General features: G+C 44.1%; 1 protein-coding gene and 1 long non-coding RNA gene across 4 annotated transcripts; one reads left to right on the top strand and one right to left on the bottom strand.

The window, feature by feature from the left end:
- On the bottom strand, window positions 1–5,305 carry CASP14 (caspase 14). The gene is made up of 7 exons (XM_006099628.3): window positions 5,055–5,305; window positions 3,400–3,471; window positions 1,895–2,044; window positions 1,574–1,799; window positions 1,301–1,417; window positions 1,022–1,125; window positions 1–515 (listed from the first exon to the last, which is right to left on the bottom strand). Exons 2-7 carry the CDS (start codon window positions 3,424–3,426, stop codon window positions 411–413), a joined length of 729 nt encoding a protein of 242 aa, XP_006099690.1. The 5' UTR covers window positions 3,427–3,471; window positions 5,055–5,305; the 3' UTR covers window positions 1–410.
- A 3,170-nt stretch (window positions 5,306–8,475) lies between these two features.
- LOC106698984 lies at window positions 8,476–15,560 on the top strand. 3 transcript variants are annotated; one of them, XR_002831867.1, is made up of 4 exons: window positions 11,230–11,361; window positions 12,921–13,090; window positions 13,537–13,713; window positions 15,261–15,560. It is a non-coding gene; the product is annotated as an uncharacterized LOC106698984 (long non-coding RNA). The 3 variants fall into 3 exon arrangements; XR_002831866.1 differs by lacking the exons at window positions 11,230–11,361; window positions 15,261–15,560 and adding an exon at window positions 8,476–8,545 and having other exon boundaries at window positions 13,537–14,059; XR_001350398.2 differs by lacking the exon at window positions 15,261–15,560 and having other exon boundaries at window positions 13,537–14,059.
- The last annotated feature ends 1,707 nt before the right edge of the window (window positions 15,561–17,267 follow it).

Here is a 17,267-nt window from a genome sequence, read left to right as displayed (position 1 = left end):
GAGGTGAGTGAGCATTGGTTTATTAATGTAAAATCTTGAGCTTCATCCAGTTACATTTGTACGGGCATAATTCATAAAAGCTAGAATGAGTTTCAGATAAGCATAGGAGCAGAAAGTCTGATAAGTGAGTACCCTCTTGGTTGCGTTAATAGAGGTACATAGCCCAGCCTGAGGGAGGTGATGTTCTTGTTACAACCATGCCTGTGCTCAGTTTTAGCTGGATTGCTTTAAGAAGGACAGGGGCAGGTTGAACCTGCATAAGGGGTGTGATGAAAGGACTGAGTGACATTTACCTTTGAGGGGGGGAGGGAGGGAAAAGAAGATTTTGGGGGAGTAGTGAGAGCTGCCTTTAAACATCTGAGGGGGAGACAGAGCACCCAAAAGGATGCCCCTCCCTGTCCTTTCTACATCTATTGCAGATAGAGCCGTTTCCGAAGGGTGCTTTGTACTTCAGGGTTCACTTTCTTCGCCTCCCCTTCCTGAACCACCTCTGCTTCTGCCATCCTCCGGGTTACCTGCAACAAGAAGTGTGGTCATCTTGGGGCTGGGCCCTGGGGGTGTTGGTGTAACAGGCTGATGGGGAGAAAATTAAAGAAGAAAGCAAATGGGTATTCCTGCCTTCAGACGGGTGACCTTTATTGTCTCCTCTATGTTATCAGCTCTCTGGAATCATTGGCTGGACATTCTTGTTATGTGTTATTTTCTAATCCACCATAAAATCATATAACCATTAGGAAAAAAAAAAAGTTGGCCTAAACTTTTAACAGAAAATTTTATTTACAGAAATTTATCTGTCTATTATCTAAATTATCTCACATATTGCGGATTTTGGAGTTTCCTGCATTAAGGAAAGTCATTGCTAGGAGAAGGGCATCCTAGTTTCTGTGCTGGGACCTGGGTTGGATTTGGGGCTGGGAATAGGGGAAGGGAAAATGCAGGAAGGTTTGGAAGCGTCTCAGCCCACTCTGCTTTTTCCCTGCTCAGGCTGCGTAGGGATTCCAGGTACCTTGTCCCAACTCACCTCGCTCAGAAGCTCCAGAATGGGTCCTTTCATCTCTGTGAACACATCAACCAAGGTCTGGATGAAGCAGGAGCCTTCTTTGTCATGTCTGTAGGAAAGGTACCCTGGGGATTGCAGAGAAGTGGGCTCAGGAAAACTCCAATGGAGGTGGGACGGTGGGGGTTTGTGTGGTGCAAGAGGGCCCGGAAGAGGGTGGATCCTGGAGGAGTGTCTCAGGGGTCAGGAGCAGTGGGCAGAGTGGGGCAGCAGAGGCCACTTGAGTCAGTTGGGAGCTCATACCCTCCACTGTGGAGTATATGTGGAGGGCGTCCGTATACGTTGGGATGGTTTGGGGCCTGTCTTTTGTGATCATCTCAATGTTGCCTCCACCTACTGTTTCACCAGGGTCCATTTGTTCTGAAACACCAAGAAGAGGAAAAGTCAAAGTCAGAGAGAAAGATGGGGGAAAGGAGAGGGTCATAAGATAAATGAGCAACACAAGACAGCTGGGGCTCTAGATCTGGGATAGGACTGGATCAGGAACACAAACTGTGTTCTTGGCTCTGTCCCCACCTCCTCGACAGGCCTGCACGATGTACACCTTAGGCTTGGCTCTCAGGGCCTGGCAATTCTTGTTATTTAGAACCTCGAACAGGTTCTCCAGCTCGACCATCTGCTCGTCTTCTCCTTCGAGCTGACCTTCTAGCCCATGTGCCATGAGCACCACGAAAGCACAGCTGACGAAGTCTTTCCGGGCATCAATGGCCTGCTGGAATTTGTCCAGTTCTTCCTGGAATTGCTAGAGCAAGAGGAATGGCCAGACTCAGGTGCATCCCTGGAGCCCACCTTCCGGTCCAGCCCTTCCTTCATTGGCTGGGACTGGCTTCACAATACCTGAGCAGTGGGGTCTCTCTTTATGGTACTCTCAAATCCCAGCTGCTGGAACATGCGTTCCAGGGCCACCAGGTCCGCCTCCGAGCCTTCCCGGGCTTTGGTGACACACAGCGTCAGGGCTACGCGGGCACCTGACATGTCATAGGCCTCCTGAGTCAAGAGATGACAAACATCATCAAAGGGGTAGAGAGGTCAAGGAGAAGCAGGAGAGGTGGTCCAAAGAGGGGTTAGGGTAAAATACCAGGTGCCCAGTAACACTCACATTTCAGATTAATACAAAAATGAGATTTTTTAGTGTAAGTAAGTGGAAACTTGGTTCTCAAACTTAATTCGTTTCGGAAGGCTGAGGAGCAATTTGTTTGAAAGCTGAATCATCTTTTACCATTAGAAAATATTCATAGCACAATTTCCTGAGGTGTTAACAACGCGAGGTTCAGTGGTAAACTGACTAAAAACCCACAATCTCTCCTTTGTTTATTGCCTGAGATACCCATGACTGATCATACAGGTATCAGCATGAAAGGGTTGTCTGGTCAGGAACTGAAGTTTTGTTTGACAACCAAGACACATTTTTCCTGTGAACAACCTGTTCAAGAAACAAGTTTTCAAGATGGGAGATGTTTGAGAACCGAGGTTTGACTGTGTGTCCCAAATATTGCATGGGATATACTTATAAGATTATTTGTTGTTGATGTGAGATTCTAATTTGACTGGGCATTCTTTATTTTTTTTAAAATTAAATTTATTAAGTAACATCTATAATAATAAAAGAGTAATATGCTAATTAGACCGGACAGCCAAACGACCTTCTGGACGTAGCCAGGGCTGCAAGGGCTGAGGCAAGCTGCCGCGGCTGCGAGGGTCGAGCCCCTTGCACGAATTTCGTGCATCGGGCCTCTAGTTTGTTAATAACGTTATATAAATTTCAGGTATACAGCATTATAATTCCATATCTGTGTACTATATTGGGTGCTCACTACCAAAAATCTAGTTTGCTTCGAGGGGTCCAGCTCTGTTTTAGTCCTGTATGAACTTGGGAAAGTCACTCCTCCTATCTGAGCCTCAGTTTCCAAATACAATGAGTGTGTGTGCGTGAAGGATTTTGAAGGTTCCTCCCAGTTGTCACACTTGGTGGCTTTGTCCCTTCATCCTTTTCATGTGTGCTCTGATATTACTTTCTCATTTTCAGAGGTCTCCACATTTCTGAAGCTAATCCTGAGATCCTATCTTATCCCATCTTAGGAAGAAGGATGTTTGGGTCAACATTTCTTTGCAGAAGAGAAGCATGATACTTTGAGAGAGATGTAGTAGGGCTCCTCCCCCATCTCTGACTTGGGTTCCACCTCTGAGTCTTTTTCTCCATCTGAATGATTACAAAGCACCTTCTAGCTCTGAATTCAGGTCATGATTTCTCATCCTCTCCAGCGTCTCTGAAACATTAATCTCTTCACCTCCCCTCTCCTCAGAGGCTCCCACCCTTCTCCCCAAACCTGCACCCATCACACCTCTTCCAAAGGCCGAGGATTGCTCATGTCTCCTCTGATTCTGAGTCCGGTTCTCAGCACCCTTGACTGATCCTGGGGGTTCAAGAGAAGAGAGTTTGAAGGTCTTCAAAGGAAGGCAGATGGAATCAGGGTACAGGCTAGTTTGTACATCTGGATTTTTGAGACTGAATAGGACCCCACTGGTGGGGACTTGTTTCATGGTCAAATCTGAGCAAGAGACGACAGTCCATGAAGTATGTCCTCTCTACTGGGACACTCCAGTGGTGTTTTCCACCCCTGGATGTTTCAGAACTCTTGCTAGGCCCACCCGTAATGCCACTTACATGGACATTTTCCTATCTCTCCCCCAGGACACTCACAAGCCTGTGACAGATTGCACTCATTACTGGACTGATGAGCAGGACAAGTGGCCTGTGTATTCCCCTTTGCCACCCAGGAGCCGACTGGTTGAAGAGGCATCAACAAGGAGATGGGTTGGGTTTAAAATGAGAAAATCATCAAAGTGGGGAATACTACTTTGAAACACTGCCTCCCTCTGCCTTGAGCCTGAACCTTTAAGATCTTCATTCTCATCTGATCCCAGTTCTGTTTTCTGGCTGAATAGAATGACTTTTGCCATATTCTTGGTGTTTCCCCATCTCCTTGCCTTTCCTTACACTTCTTCCTCAGCCTGGAATGCGTCATTACTAGTCAAGGCCCTTCTCTGCCAATTTGGGTAGACATCATGTCTGTCGTGTCTTTCCCCACCACCTACTCATCTATCTGCGTATCCATCTATTTATCTATCATTTGATCAGTTGATTGACTCGTCCATCCACTCAGTTATCCACCCAATCACCCATATATCTATCTATCCAGCAAATGTTTCCTGGGTATCTATTATGAACTACACAGAACACACTATATAAGACAGACATGCCCCCTGCCCGCATGTAGCTCTAGTCTACGACATAAATGAACATTAAATCTTTCTCACTCTTTCTCTCTTACACACACACACACACACACACACACACACACACACACAATGGAACCAGTGCTGTAAGGAAAGAGAAGCCAAATACTACAAGGGAGAGAAAGTAGGACAGAAGGAGCATGGATCCTGGAGCCAGATAAACCAAAATCAAGTTCTGCCTTGGCTCCTTCCCAGCTGTGTGACCTTGAGTATCTCACTCTCCTCTCTGAGACTCAGTTTTCCCATCGGAAAGAACCTTGAAAGAGCACTAGATGCTTTACGGTCAGAGCAAGCAAGGTAGGTTTAATGGTCCCTGTTAAGCCACTGAAAGTTGCCTCTGCCTTTTCCGGACTCCACAGCTCTGCCTGTTTAGACTTGCATTACAGCAGTGCTTTTTGTTTTTATTTTTGTGGCCGAGCTGACAGCTCAGCTTTTAGCACTTGAAAGCCTGACTTCTTTATCTCCATCTCCATCAGAGTCACTGGTGCAGGAATAGGCACAGAGGAGGTGCTGGGGAGAATTTGTTGAGCAAACAAATAATAAACAAATAAACAAATGAAAGAAAGGATGGATGGATGAATAGGTGAAGAACTGGCCAGAATATGCATTCATTCAGTGAGAGGGAAAGAGAGAGAGAGAGAGAGAGAGAGCGAGAGAGAGAGAGAGAGAGAGAGAGAGCAATATCTGCCAAATCACTTACTGACTCTAGAAGTAGCTGCTCCTTAAAGCCAGGTTGTCTCACCACTCTCTTAGTTGCCAACAAGACTGGGCACCAAAGAGTAGTCAGGTCCACGTGCTGACCTCAGAGAGGGAGCTGATAGTGCAGAATCTTCCCAGGTTTCTCTGGAGGGGCCTGTCTGTAAATTGAGCAGCACAGCTGTCTGGGTCTTTATTGCCCCTAAGTTTTCTGTCACTCAAGAAACATCATGACACAAGGGATACACCCTTGATGAAGAAATGGACACAAACGCCCACAGATTGAGTGATGGCAAAGCTCAGCCAACACCCCTGGCTAAGGAGGCTGAGGTAGAGCACCCACACCACCTAGGGCTTTTACACCAGTCCCGTCCCCCTCAAGAACGGCTCCTTCCCCCCCACCCCCACCCTGGTCCAGCTCATCTGGCTATTATCAACCCATCATTTCCATCACCATGCCCACTTTCACCTCTTCCACATTCAACAGTGCAGATAATACCAACTTCACCTGTTTATTCTCTCATCGAGTATTCAACAACCCGAAGAGACCAGCATTGTTTGCTCCCATTTTTCAGAAAAGATAACTGAGACTCATAGAGGTAAAATGACTGCCTAAGGTCACTCGACCAGTAATTAGCACAGTTGGCATTCAAACCCAGGAAGGTCCAATGGCCTCAACTGATACTTCACAGCTGATTCAGCTTCTCTCTTCTCTTTCTCATGACCTTCCTCCTCTATTCTTTTTCAGCCTTTATTTTATTTCACTTCATTTTATTTTAATAGCTTTAAAAAAAATTCACGTATCTTACAACTCACTCATTTGAAGTGTACAATTCAATGTGTGTGTGCGTATGTGTGTGTGCTTACTATAATCACAGTAGTGCAACCACCACCACGGTCAATTTTAGAACCTTTTCATTACTACAAAAAGAAACCCTGGCCCTTTAAAAATGTCCCCCAATCGCCATCCAAATCTCTCAGCCCCTGGCAACCATTAATCTATATTCAATCTATATTCTGTCTCTATAGATTTCCCTGTTATAGACATTTCACATGAATAGAATCATATAATCGTGGTCTTAAGTGTTTGAGTTATTTCAGCATAATATTTTTTTAAAATATATTTTATTGATTTTTTACAGAGAGGAAGGGAGAGAGACAGAGAGTCAGAAACATCGATGAGAGAGAAACATCGATCAGCTGCCTCCTGCACATCCCCCACTGGGGATGTACCCGCAACCCAGGTACATGCCCTTGACCGGAATCAAACCTGGGACCCTTCAGTCCGCAGGCCGACGCTCTATCCACTGAGCCAAACCGGTGTTGGCACAGCATAATATTTTTAAGGTTCATCCATGTTGTAGCCTGTATCAGTATGTCATCCCTTTATGGATAAATAATATTCTGTGTAGATATATCTCATTTTGTTTATTTATCCATCCTTATATAGATATTTGGATTGTTTCCAACTTTTGGCTATTATGAATGATGTTGCTATAAACATTAGCATATAAGTCTTTGTGTGGATGTATCTTTTCATTTCTCTTGGGCTTCTATGTAGAAGTGAAATATTCAGCAAAACTGGAACATTCCCATAAAATGCTGCAGCCACTGTGAAAAACAGTAAAGATGATTCCTCAAAAAATTAAACACAGAATTACTATTTGATAAAACAATTCCATTTCTGGGTTTATATGATACCCCCCAACACTGAAAGCAAATATTGAAAATATTTTTGTGCATTCATATTCATGGCAGCTCATTATTCATAATGGTCAAAAGGTAGAAGCAACCCAAGTGTCCACTGACAGATGAGTGGACAGAAAAGTGTGGTCCATCCATGAATATTACTCAGCCTTAGAAAGAAAGGACATTCTGACACTTAATATGTGGGGAGCCGATATAGGGTTAAGCTTCAGACTGACCTGTTGGCAAAGTCACAAACAGGTCTCCCGAGTCTTAAACAACCCAATCCGAGAGGTGGCCGCTGATTTACACGCGATATCATTTAAAAAATAAAAAAGGGGGAATTTGCCGGAAGCCAGTCCATCCTTGCTGCTTGACACAGTCGCTGCAGGGAAGAAACATCTGCACAGCATATGTTTCACGGGACCTGGGGTATATGGCATACTGTTCTTAATATGTTTGCTCCCCTTCTTAGCGCTATGTGTTTTAACCAAGGTCACCTCTCCGGGAAAGGTTGTTTCCCCAGGTGGGGATTTTTCCCTGGAGTTAGGGATTAACAGGACTAAGGAAGGGAATCAGTAAAACCCCTTAACTAAGTGCCAGGCGAGTAGTTAATCACTTTAACTACGAACAATCATGCTTAAGCTACATAATCTTTACTTAGGATAATCTCCTTCAGTTACTTCCTTGTAGCTTAACAGAACAATAGAGTAGTGGCCTTGGAAGATAACAAATGCCCTAACCTTTGGAATAGAATGGATAGGATTAAAATCAAATGGTATAAATACAGATGTAACAGGAGAATAAAGGAAGAACCTCGCTATGCTGATCAACTGAACGCTGTCTCCATGTCATTCCTTCTTCGCCGACTCCATCCACACCTTTGGGAACCCCTGGACCTGTTGGGGCTGTAATACAACACAGATGACCCTTGAGGACATTATGCTAAGTGAAAGAAGCCAGACACATAAGGACATATATTGTCTGATTCCACTTATATGAGGTCTCTAGACAAGTCAAATTCATAGAGAGAAAAAGTAGAATGTTGAGTGCTAGGGATTGGGGGAGGGGGTGGGGAGTTACTGTTCCATGGGGACAGAGTTTCAGTTTTGCAAGATAAAAAAGTTAGGTAGGTGGACAGTGGTGATGGTTATACAATAATGTGAACGTACTTCATGCCACTGAACTGTAAACTTAAAAATGGTAAAAATGGTAACTTTTATATTATGTCTATTTTACCACAATAACAAACAAACAGAAAAATCTGGGACATTGTCATCCCCCCAAGTCTTCCTTTTGTTTCAAGGTAACTCAGGCACCGGACGGGGCAGTTTCTCCCCAAATCCGCATCTCTGCATCGACTTACACATGAATAGCTGTTGGTTACTTGGCACCTGGCATGGCTCATAAATGCCTGGTGTTGTCAGAATTGACACTTGTGTTCCCTAACCCTATGGGTATAAACTGGGAATAACACTACCTCCGCCATTACAACTATAGTATGGAAACATCTAACATAAGTTTTGGGTGTGGAAGGTTGCTCAAGAATAGATGCTGAAGAAATCTTAGTGGGGCATGAACCAGAATGGTAAGGAGAAAAGAATGATTCACCATGGATGGGAACAACTGTAAGTTAATTAATCAACTAATTAAATTGATAAATTATATCGATTATTACTAATTTAATAGATGCCTACTTTTATTACTTGATGAAATTTGAGTGTTTTATTTTCTTATAGTGAACTATCTTCATGGAGCTCTCATGGGGGATCCAGATAGCCCTTAGAGGTTAAGGTGACCAGTGCTGAGGTAAGGGTACAGGGGGCTCTGGGATCCTAGGGGATACCCTTGACCTGGCTCAGCACAGAAAGCAGAATGGACTATGTTCCCATTGTGGCTTGGCTGCAGGTTGATCATGAACTGTTCTAAGCCAAAATTGCCTTACCTGTTAAAACCTATTTTGAGAACTGTTCTGAGGATAAAACAAAATGATTACTGTGAGGTGACCTCACATCATCTGACCATTGGACAGGCTCTGGGTGAGACCATGTTTTTGGAGCTGTGGACACATGGTCTTCATGAAAACAGGTATCAGGGCAGTGTTTCTCTTCTATGGCTGCACGATGCAATTACTTGGGGGGATCTTAAAAATACAGATGCCTGGTTCCTCCTCCAGAAGATTCTGATTTAAGTTATCAAGGTGGGGTCCTGACAGTGGTATTTTATTTTATTTTATTTTAAAAAAAATATATTTTATTGGTTTTTTACAGAGAGGAAGGGAGAGGGATAGAGAGCTAGAAACATCAATGAGAGAGAAACATCGATCAGCTGCCTCCTGCACACCTCCCACTGGAGATGTGCCCACAACCAAGGTACATGCCCCTGACCAGAATTGAACCTGAGACCCTTCAGTCCACAGGCCAACGCTCCATTCACTGAGCCAAACCGGCCAGGGCGACAGTGGTATTTTAAAAAAAGGAACCCAGGTGAATTGAATGTGTTGCAAGGTATAATACCATTGGTTTTATGAGAAGGGACAGAGAGAAACTGAATAAATAAGATAATTCAGATGGTGACACATGTTTACAATGGAAATAGACAAGATGAGGTGATGGAGAATGACTAGGATGGTTGGGGTGGGTCTTGGGGGAGATTGCACTCAAACTAAGTCTTGGGAAGTGTAGGTGCTTACTTTACAGGGCTGCTTCTTCTTTCCTTTATACTACTGGTTCTCCAACTTGGCTGCACATTGGAATCACTGAGGGAGTTTTAAAAAATTAATGCCTGGCTCCCATCACTAGATATCTGATTTAGTTGGGGCTGAGGCCATTCATAACATATATTTACCCTTGAAGCCATTACTCTAGGTTCATTCTGTCTATAGATTGGCCTATTCTTATTCACAATAACCAAATGTGGAAGCACCCAGATGTGCACCAATGGGTAAGTGCATAAACAAAATGTAGTCTATCCATGTAATGGGATATTATCCTATACAATAAAAAGCTAATATGCAAATAGACCAAATGGCAGACCATCTGAACAACCGGCCGCTATGATGTCAGCTGACCACCAGGGGTGTGTGCGGAACATGGCGGGTGTTGGCCGCGGCGGGATGGTGGAGCAGGTGAGCGAGGGTGCCAGACCAAGGCTCTGCACCTTCAGCGGGTGCGAGTGGGGCCAGCGCCATCAGCACATGGGAGCAGCGGTGGGAGCAGGGCTGCTGGCAGACAGGGGGCTGGGGGCCGAGGTGGGAGGGGCCGGGCGGGGGTGCGGAGGATGGGCAGAGACCCGCCCCTGTGCCTACCGCAGCCTCGCAGCCCACAGTTCCTTACAAGGTGCACAAATTTGTGTATTGGGCTCCTAGTTCAAAATATTAAAAAAAATGAAGCTCTGATATATGCTACACTATTTTTTTTTTAAAATCCTCACCCAAGGATATTTTCCCACTAATTTTAGAGAGTGGAAGAGAAAGGGAAAGACAAAGAGAAACATCGATGTGAGAGAAACACATCGATTGGTTGCCTCCTGCATGAGCCCTGACCAGGGTCCGGGCAGAGGAGGAGCCTGCAACCGAGGTATGTGCTCTTGACAGTAATCAAACCTGGGACTCTTTGGTCCGAAGGCTGAGGCCCTATCTACTGAGCCAAACTGGGTAGGGCCTATGCTACACTATTGATAGATCTTGAAAGCATTATGCTATGCTAAAGAAGCCAGACACAAAAGGCCACATAGTATGTGGTGTCATAGGATTTTTAGAAGCTTCAGATGACTGTGATGTTCACCAAAGCTTTCAAAGCACTGCCTTATACTATATTGCGTTTCAATCAGTAAAAGATTGATGCCCAGGTATAGGTGACACTGTTCACAATTACATTCAGCAATGACATCCCAAACCTGAGAGAAACTTATTTCTCAGGCAGATGTGGGTGAGGGTGCCCTGTCCCCAAGCTGCTCAGCCTCTCTGACTGTTCTGCAGAAAAGTGAGGGGGGATGCTTCATTGAACATGCACTTGCTTCCTGGGCACCACTTTTCTGTGAGTTTACAGGCATGGTTGGCATGTCCTGCTCTCACACACTGCCAGAGCATGGCATGAACCCAAGAGTTCATGCTCACCCCCTGGACACATGCATGAACTCATCTTTGCAGCAATCGATCCCTTTCCTTGCTCAATGCCTCTATTTTCATTTGTGTCACCAGCCCATGGTTCCCTTTGAACTTCACGTCCTGACCTCCGAGGCACCCTTTGCCTGTGGAGCTGCAGCAGTGAGAACTCATTGTGATGAAAGGAGGTGGTGTTGCTTAAAGATGTAGAAACTTCTTGTCATTCCAGGCTCCCTCGAAGGGTAAATAACCCAGGGCACCCGACAAGACAAGACTTAGTTGGTATCTCGTTCGACAGGATTTTATCAGCCACAGTCAGGGAAGACGCCCATGTTTACCAAGAGTTCCTTCCATTTCAGAACATCTTTACATTTTGCAAACCACTGAGCTTGCAATAGAACAGGGAGCACAGGCAAGCAGCGTTCGTTTCTCAGGCACCCACTCCGAGCATTTGAAGGATGGGAACTTTTGTCCTGATGACTGTGAGATTGCACGGAGAAAACAGGGTTAGAAAAGTTAAGTAAGTTGGCTCAAAAGTGGCAGCTCTCTCAGACTCCTGAGTCCTCTTATTTTCCTTCCTTCTGACCAAAGACTCAGATCAAAGAAAAATAAATTTTTTAAGAAAGGGCTTAGCTATTCTCTCAACTCCAGCCTGACAATGTCACATGAGCTTAGCAGAATAAGTGAGCCGCCCAAGTTGCTCAGGGTGACCTGAAGCAGGTTTGGAAGCCGAAGAGTTCTCTCTCTGACCTTCTCTACAAGGCCTGGGCATAAATCTTTTATTGTAGAGTGTAAGGCAGTGGTCCGAAAGCTTTGCTTATATGACATCGCAGTCATCTGAGGCTTTTAAAAATCCTGTGACAACACATACTATGTGGCTTTTTGTGTCTGGCTCCTTTAGCTGAGCATGCTTTCCAGAACCATCCATAGTGTAGCATATGTCAGAGCTTCAGTCTTGAATAATATCCCATTGTAGCCCTAACCGGTTTGGCTCAGTGGATAGAGCGTTGGCCTGTGGACTGAAGAGTTCCAGGTTCGATTCTGGTCAAGGGCATGTACCTTGGTTGCAGGCACATCCCCAGTAGGGGGTGTGTAGGAGGCAGCTGATTGATGTTTCTCTCTCATTGATGTTTCTAACGCTCTATCCCTCTTCCTTCCTCTCTGTAAAAAATAAACAATGTATATATTTTTTAAAAATCCCATTGTATAGCTAGACCATGTTTTGTTTATGCACTCATCCATTGATAGGCATTTGTGTTGCTTCCACCTTTTGGTTATTGTGAATAAGAATAGACCGATCTATAGAGACAGAATGAATCCAGAGTCATGGTTGCAAGGACTGGTAGGAAAGAATGGACTGTTTAATGGGTATGGGGTTTCCATTTGGGCCAGAGAGAGTAGCCAAGCCCCCCCTTTCTTTTCTTTCTTTCTTTCTTTCTTTCTTTCTTTCTTTCTTTCTTTCTTTCTTTCTTTCTTTCTTTCTTTCTTTCTTTCTTTCTTTCTTTCCTTCCTTCCTTCCTTCCTTCCTTCCTTCCTTCCTTCCTTCCTTCCTTCTTTCTTTCTTTCTTTCTTTCTTTCTTTCTTTCTTTCTTTCTTTCTTTCTTTCTTTCTTTCTTTCTTTCTTTCTTTCATTCTGGCATTTTGTGGCCTGGTCCACTCTGGGGCATCTATGTCTTAGTTGTTTCCATCTACCAATTTGCTGTAGATGTGAGTGTATTTTTATGTGATTGTGTGTATGTGTGTAAGTGGGTACAGGTGGAAGGGATGCAAATAAGTGGGCAACCTTCACTGTATGGCAAGCAGATAATTGAGCAGAAGGCATGACAGCATAATGGTCAAAGACATAGGCTTCAGAATCAGAATATTTGGGTTGTATGCTTTACCTCAGTAACTTGAATTATAAAACCTTAGTGGCTCAGTGTTCTTGTTCTGTAAAGAAGAGATAGAAATTCTCACCTTATTTGAGTGTTGTCAGGAGTTCAAAGTACTTAGAAAAGTGTCTGTTATTTAGAAAGAACTCTAAATCACTTCCTAAATGCCTCTTGGATTAATTCTTTTCTCTTCAACATCACTTCCTAGTTGAGATGGCCAACATCCATGACCTGGACAGCAGCTGCAGACTCTTAATTAATCTTCACCAGCTGGTTGGTGACCTGGACAAGGCCCTGCCACACTCAGGACACCTGCCTCTTCACTCCACACAGGAAGATTGGCTCTAGTCAGCCGGCTGATGTTTTGGAAGCTGTGTGGTGAGTGCACTGCATGTCTTCATGATGAGGGTGAAGGAAAGAGAGGATGGAGGTGGCCATGAACTGGTACTATCAATGGACTGAGCCAAGTCTCCTGGGAGGGACCTGGTTCAAAATGCTGAGGGATGCCATGATTTAATAGCAATGAATGATGGCTGTTGTGCTGTTAATGAGGCATGAGATGAAGATAAAAGACTAATGATCATGTATTAATGACATGAACTAGCAGAAATGGCAATTGTGCTTACTCTTCAAAAGAAGTAAAAAACGTGTTTTCATGTTCAGAAATGGATGAGCAGAGAGATGGGAACAGATGAGTGAGATAGAATCCCAGCCAGTGTAAGGAAAGGTGCCTGGGTGGAAAATTGCTACTGGAAATGGATTACAATAGAATTGCCTATGATTGTTCAAACCCTGAAACATCTCTGGCTCTAAATCTACCCTAGGAGGAAGTGAACTTTGAACTCTGCACCCTCCCTCCCCAAGGTTTCATCTCTTATGGCCACTTAAGATGTATTTTTGGAGAGGGGTGGACAAGGAAGACCCTCCAGAAGCAAAGCCAGAAGTCATGGAGGATAGTGGTCAAGGACATTCCTCTAAAAGAGAAGAAATGAAGTAGAAAAGTAAAACTTTAAATCCACCCTTAGCTTATCCAAATTCTCATCATGCCTAAACATGCATATCACACATGACACTTAGAAAACCTCTTGCATCCTGAAAAAACTACACCAAAAAAAGTGTATCTGGTCTTTTCTTAAACTGCTCAATAGTTTTGCTTAACACTAAACTCTAAATAGATTAAATATTGGGCCCTGTGATAGGCAGTTTCTAACATTGCTCTCTACGGTCCCATCTCCTGGTTTTCTCACTCCCTTTGTGTGACCTGCTCACCTTGAATGTGGACTGGACCTAGTGATATACTTCTTCTTTTTTTGTTTGATAAATATATTTACTAGATTTTATTTTTAACTTTATTTTTGTTGTTGATGTTTATAGATGTCCCCATTTCTCTCCCTCCCCACCCTTTGCCCACCTCCACCTAGCCCTCACCCCCTTCCCTCTGGTCATCACCACACTGTTGTCTGTGTCTATGAGTTATGAATATATGTTTTTTGGCTGATCCCTTCACCTTCTTTCATCCATTTACTAGATTTTAAATGGTGAGATTAAATCATGGGATTATCCTCTGCTTCTGAAAATAGAACTGCTAACTGAGTAAGTCCCTGGAGGCTGAAAGGCCGATACCTTGACAGGAATTAATTATTCTTTCATTCTTTATTTTTTTGTTTTGCTAATCCTCATCAGAGGATAATTTTTAAAAAAATATTTTTATTGATTTTTTACAGAGAGGAAAGGAGAGGGATAGAAAGTTAGAAACAGTGATGAGAGAGAAACATCAATCAGCTGCCTCCTGCACACCCCCTGCTGGAGATGTGCCCACAACCAAGGTACATGCCCTTGACCGGAATCAAACCTGGGACTCTTCAGTCCGCAGGCCGACACTCTGTCCACTGAGCCAAACCGGTTAGGGCCAGAGGATAATTTTTACCATTGATTTTTTTTTTTTTAGAGAAAATGGAAGGGAGGGGGAGAGACAGAGAGAAAGAGAAACATTGATGCGAGAGGGACACACTGACTGGTTGCCTCCCACATGCACCCTGGTCGGGGTGGGGGATCGAGCCTGCAACCAAGGTATGTGCCCTTGACTGAAATCGAACCCATGACCTTTCAGTCCACAGGCTCAAGCTCTAACCATTGAATAAAACTGGCTAGGGCTCATTACTCTTTCCTTCTGAGAGCAGCTGCTCCATACAGAATCTGGCTCTCACCACATAAGGACCACTCTTTCAATTAATGTGACCGCTTTGTTCAAGCTGAGCCTCTCCATCTTGTATTTATCCTCATTAAGCCTTCTGTTACTTGTTGTTTTTCTCACTCCACTGATGTATTGATGTCTGTTTCATTGTTTCTGGTTATATTTCACTGAGTCTTTCATTAGAAGTGTCCCTTCTATTTATCTGGTGAATGAAGTGACTCACCTCTAATGAATAGAATATGACAACAGTGACAGGAGGTCTCTTCTGAGATTAGATTACAAAAAGCCTATGACTTTGGCTGTGTTCTCTCCCTGGTTTGTCTCACTTGCCTTTTTTTTTTTCTGGTGCAAAAGGAAAGAGGTTTATTCAGGTGACAACCTGGGAGAACAGTGGACTCTCGTCTCAAAGATCATCTCCTAACTTGCCTTGGTTTTCACATGTTGAGGACATGAGCTGCATGTTGGGGAGACCCTTGTAAAAGGAATGGAGGGCAGTCTCTGGCCAATAGCCTGTGAGGAGCTGAATCCTGCCACAACCTTGTGAGTGAGGCTGGAAGAGCAGCCTCTCCCAGTCAAGCTTTCCAATGAGACCACAGCCCCACCTGCTATCTTGACTTCAGCTTTGTAAGAGGACTGAGAGATAATAAATGTTGTTTCAAGCCACTGAGTTTTTGGATAATTTTTTCATAGCAATAGACAATGAATACAGGCCCATATGTTGCTGACTTCTTAAAAGAAAACAATGTGCCTGTTTTGCTGATATTTTGCAGTACTGGCACCTACACAGAACCACAGTGAGGAACTACTATTTTCCTCCACCAATTAGAATGTTGAACATAATAACCAAACTTTTGTGGGTTTAGCTTTTAAATACATGTCAAATATTAATATTATTATTGTTATTATTATTATTATTTTTAAATTCTTTATTGTGGAAAGTATTATATATGTCTCCTTTTTCTCCCATTGACCCCCATTGACCTCTCCCTGCCCTCTCCTGCCCCCCAGCACGTGTCCCCACCCCGCTATTGTCTGTGTCCATTGGTCATGCTCATATGCATCAAATTTTATTTTTGAGAGCAAGTTCTCTGAAGGTGAGACTCTTGCAAGTTAACAAACAAAATACGTTTTAAGTTTTCAAATTTATTCCTGTTTTTTTTTTTAAACCATTACAAAAATCGAGCTACAATTGACATATAACATTGTGTCAGTTTCAGGGATACAGGAATACCTCATCTTATTTAGTTATTTACTTAAATTTTTGCTGAATTTACTGGAGCGACATTGGTTAATAAAATTATATAGGTTTTGAATATAAAAATGACTAGAAGGAACCAAGATGGCAGCGTAAGTAAACACCAGTCCTCGCTGCCTCCCACAACCACATCAAAATTACAAGTAAAATACAGAACAACCATCATTCAGAAACACCTGAAATCTAGCAGAATGGAAGTTCTACAACTAGAAACGTAAAGAAGAAAGCACAGAGAGACTGGTAGGAGGGGCAGAGGTGAAGAATGGCTAGCCCAACATCGCGATGGTGTTTTTTTTTAAACCGGGAGAGATATTGTGACTGCAGACGCCTTTGTGAGGAGCAAGGAGTCCCAGACCCACACCAGATCCCATAACACAGGGTTTCAGTGCTGGGAAGAGAAGTCCCGGTAACTTTGGGCTGTAAAAACCAGCAGGGATTGTGGCTGAGTGACACGGAGGATACTGGAGACCCAGGGAGTTCCTCTTAAAGGGCTGGCACATGAATTACTTGGACTCGATACTTCTGGGCTCCAATGCTGGGGCAGAGGCTTGAAAGGAACTTAGGACATTCAGAGAGGAACTGGATTGTCTGGCATGGGGGCAGAAACTCAGGGGCAGCTTTCTCCCAGATGGGGGTGCCTGCAGGTGTCATTGTTCCTGTGCTGAGACCTCTTCTGCCACAGAGTTGACTGGCAGCCATATTTGAGTTTCTATCAGCCTGGCTTACACTGTTTGTCTGGTGATTCCCTGAGACCCCACCCCATCCAATTTGCAGCTGCATCAAAGCTATTTGCAGTGGCTTTTCCATATGAATGGCTTGTCCTGGTTCAGGCTTCAGATTTCCTAAAATCCCTTAAACAAGCAGCAGCTGACATCAGCATGCCCCATACGTATCAATAAGAGGCCCAAGACCCGGCACTAGCACCAGTCTACCTTACTTCACAGCTGGGCCTTGCCTGGGGGCTTCCAAGCCCAATACAAGTAGCAGACATCTGAAGATCATTCTGTAGCTTCTGCTGGGTGGTCCCAGACAGTGGCTGACTTTGCACCTCCTGGGAGGCCCCAGAGCCAGTGCTCCCAGTGGATAGCTTCAGACCACAGCAGATT

This window comes from Myotis lucifugus, unplaced genomic scaffold, assembly GCF_000147115.1.
Source record: "Myotis lucifugus unplaced genomic scaffold, Myoluc2.0 scaffold_280, whole genome shotgun sequence".
NCBI lineage: Eukaryota > Metazoa > Chordata > Mammalia > Chiroptera > Vespertilionidae > Myotis > Myotis lucifugus.
Note: the sequence above shows the minus strand (reverse complement) of the source record. Positions and strands in the feature narration are given on the sequence as shown.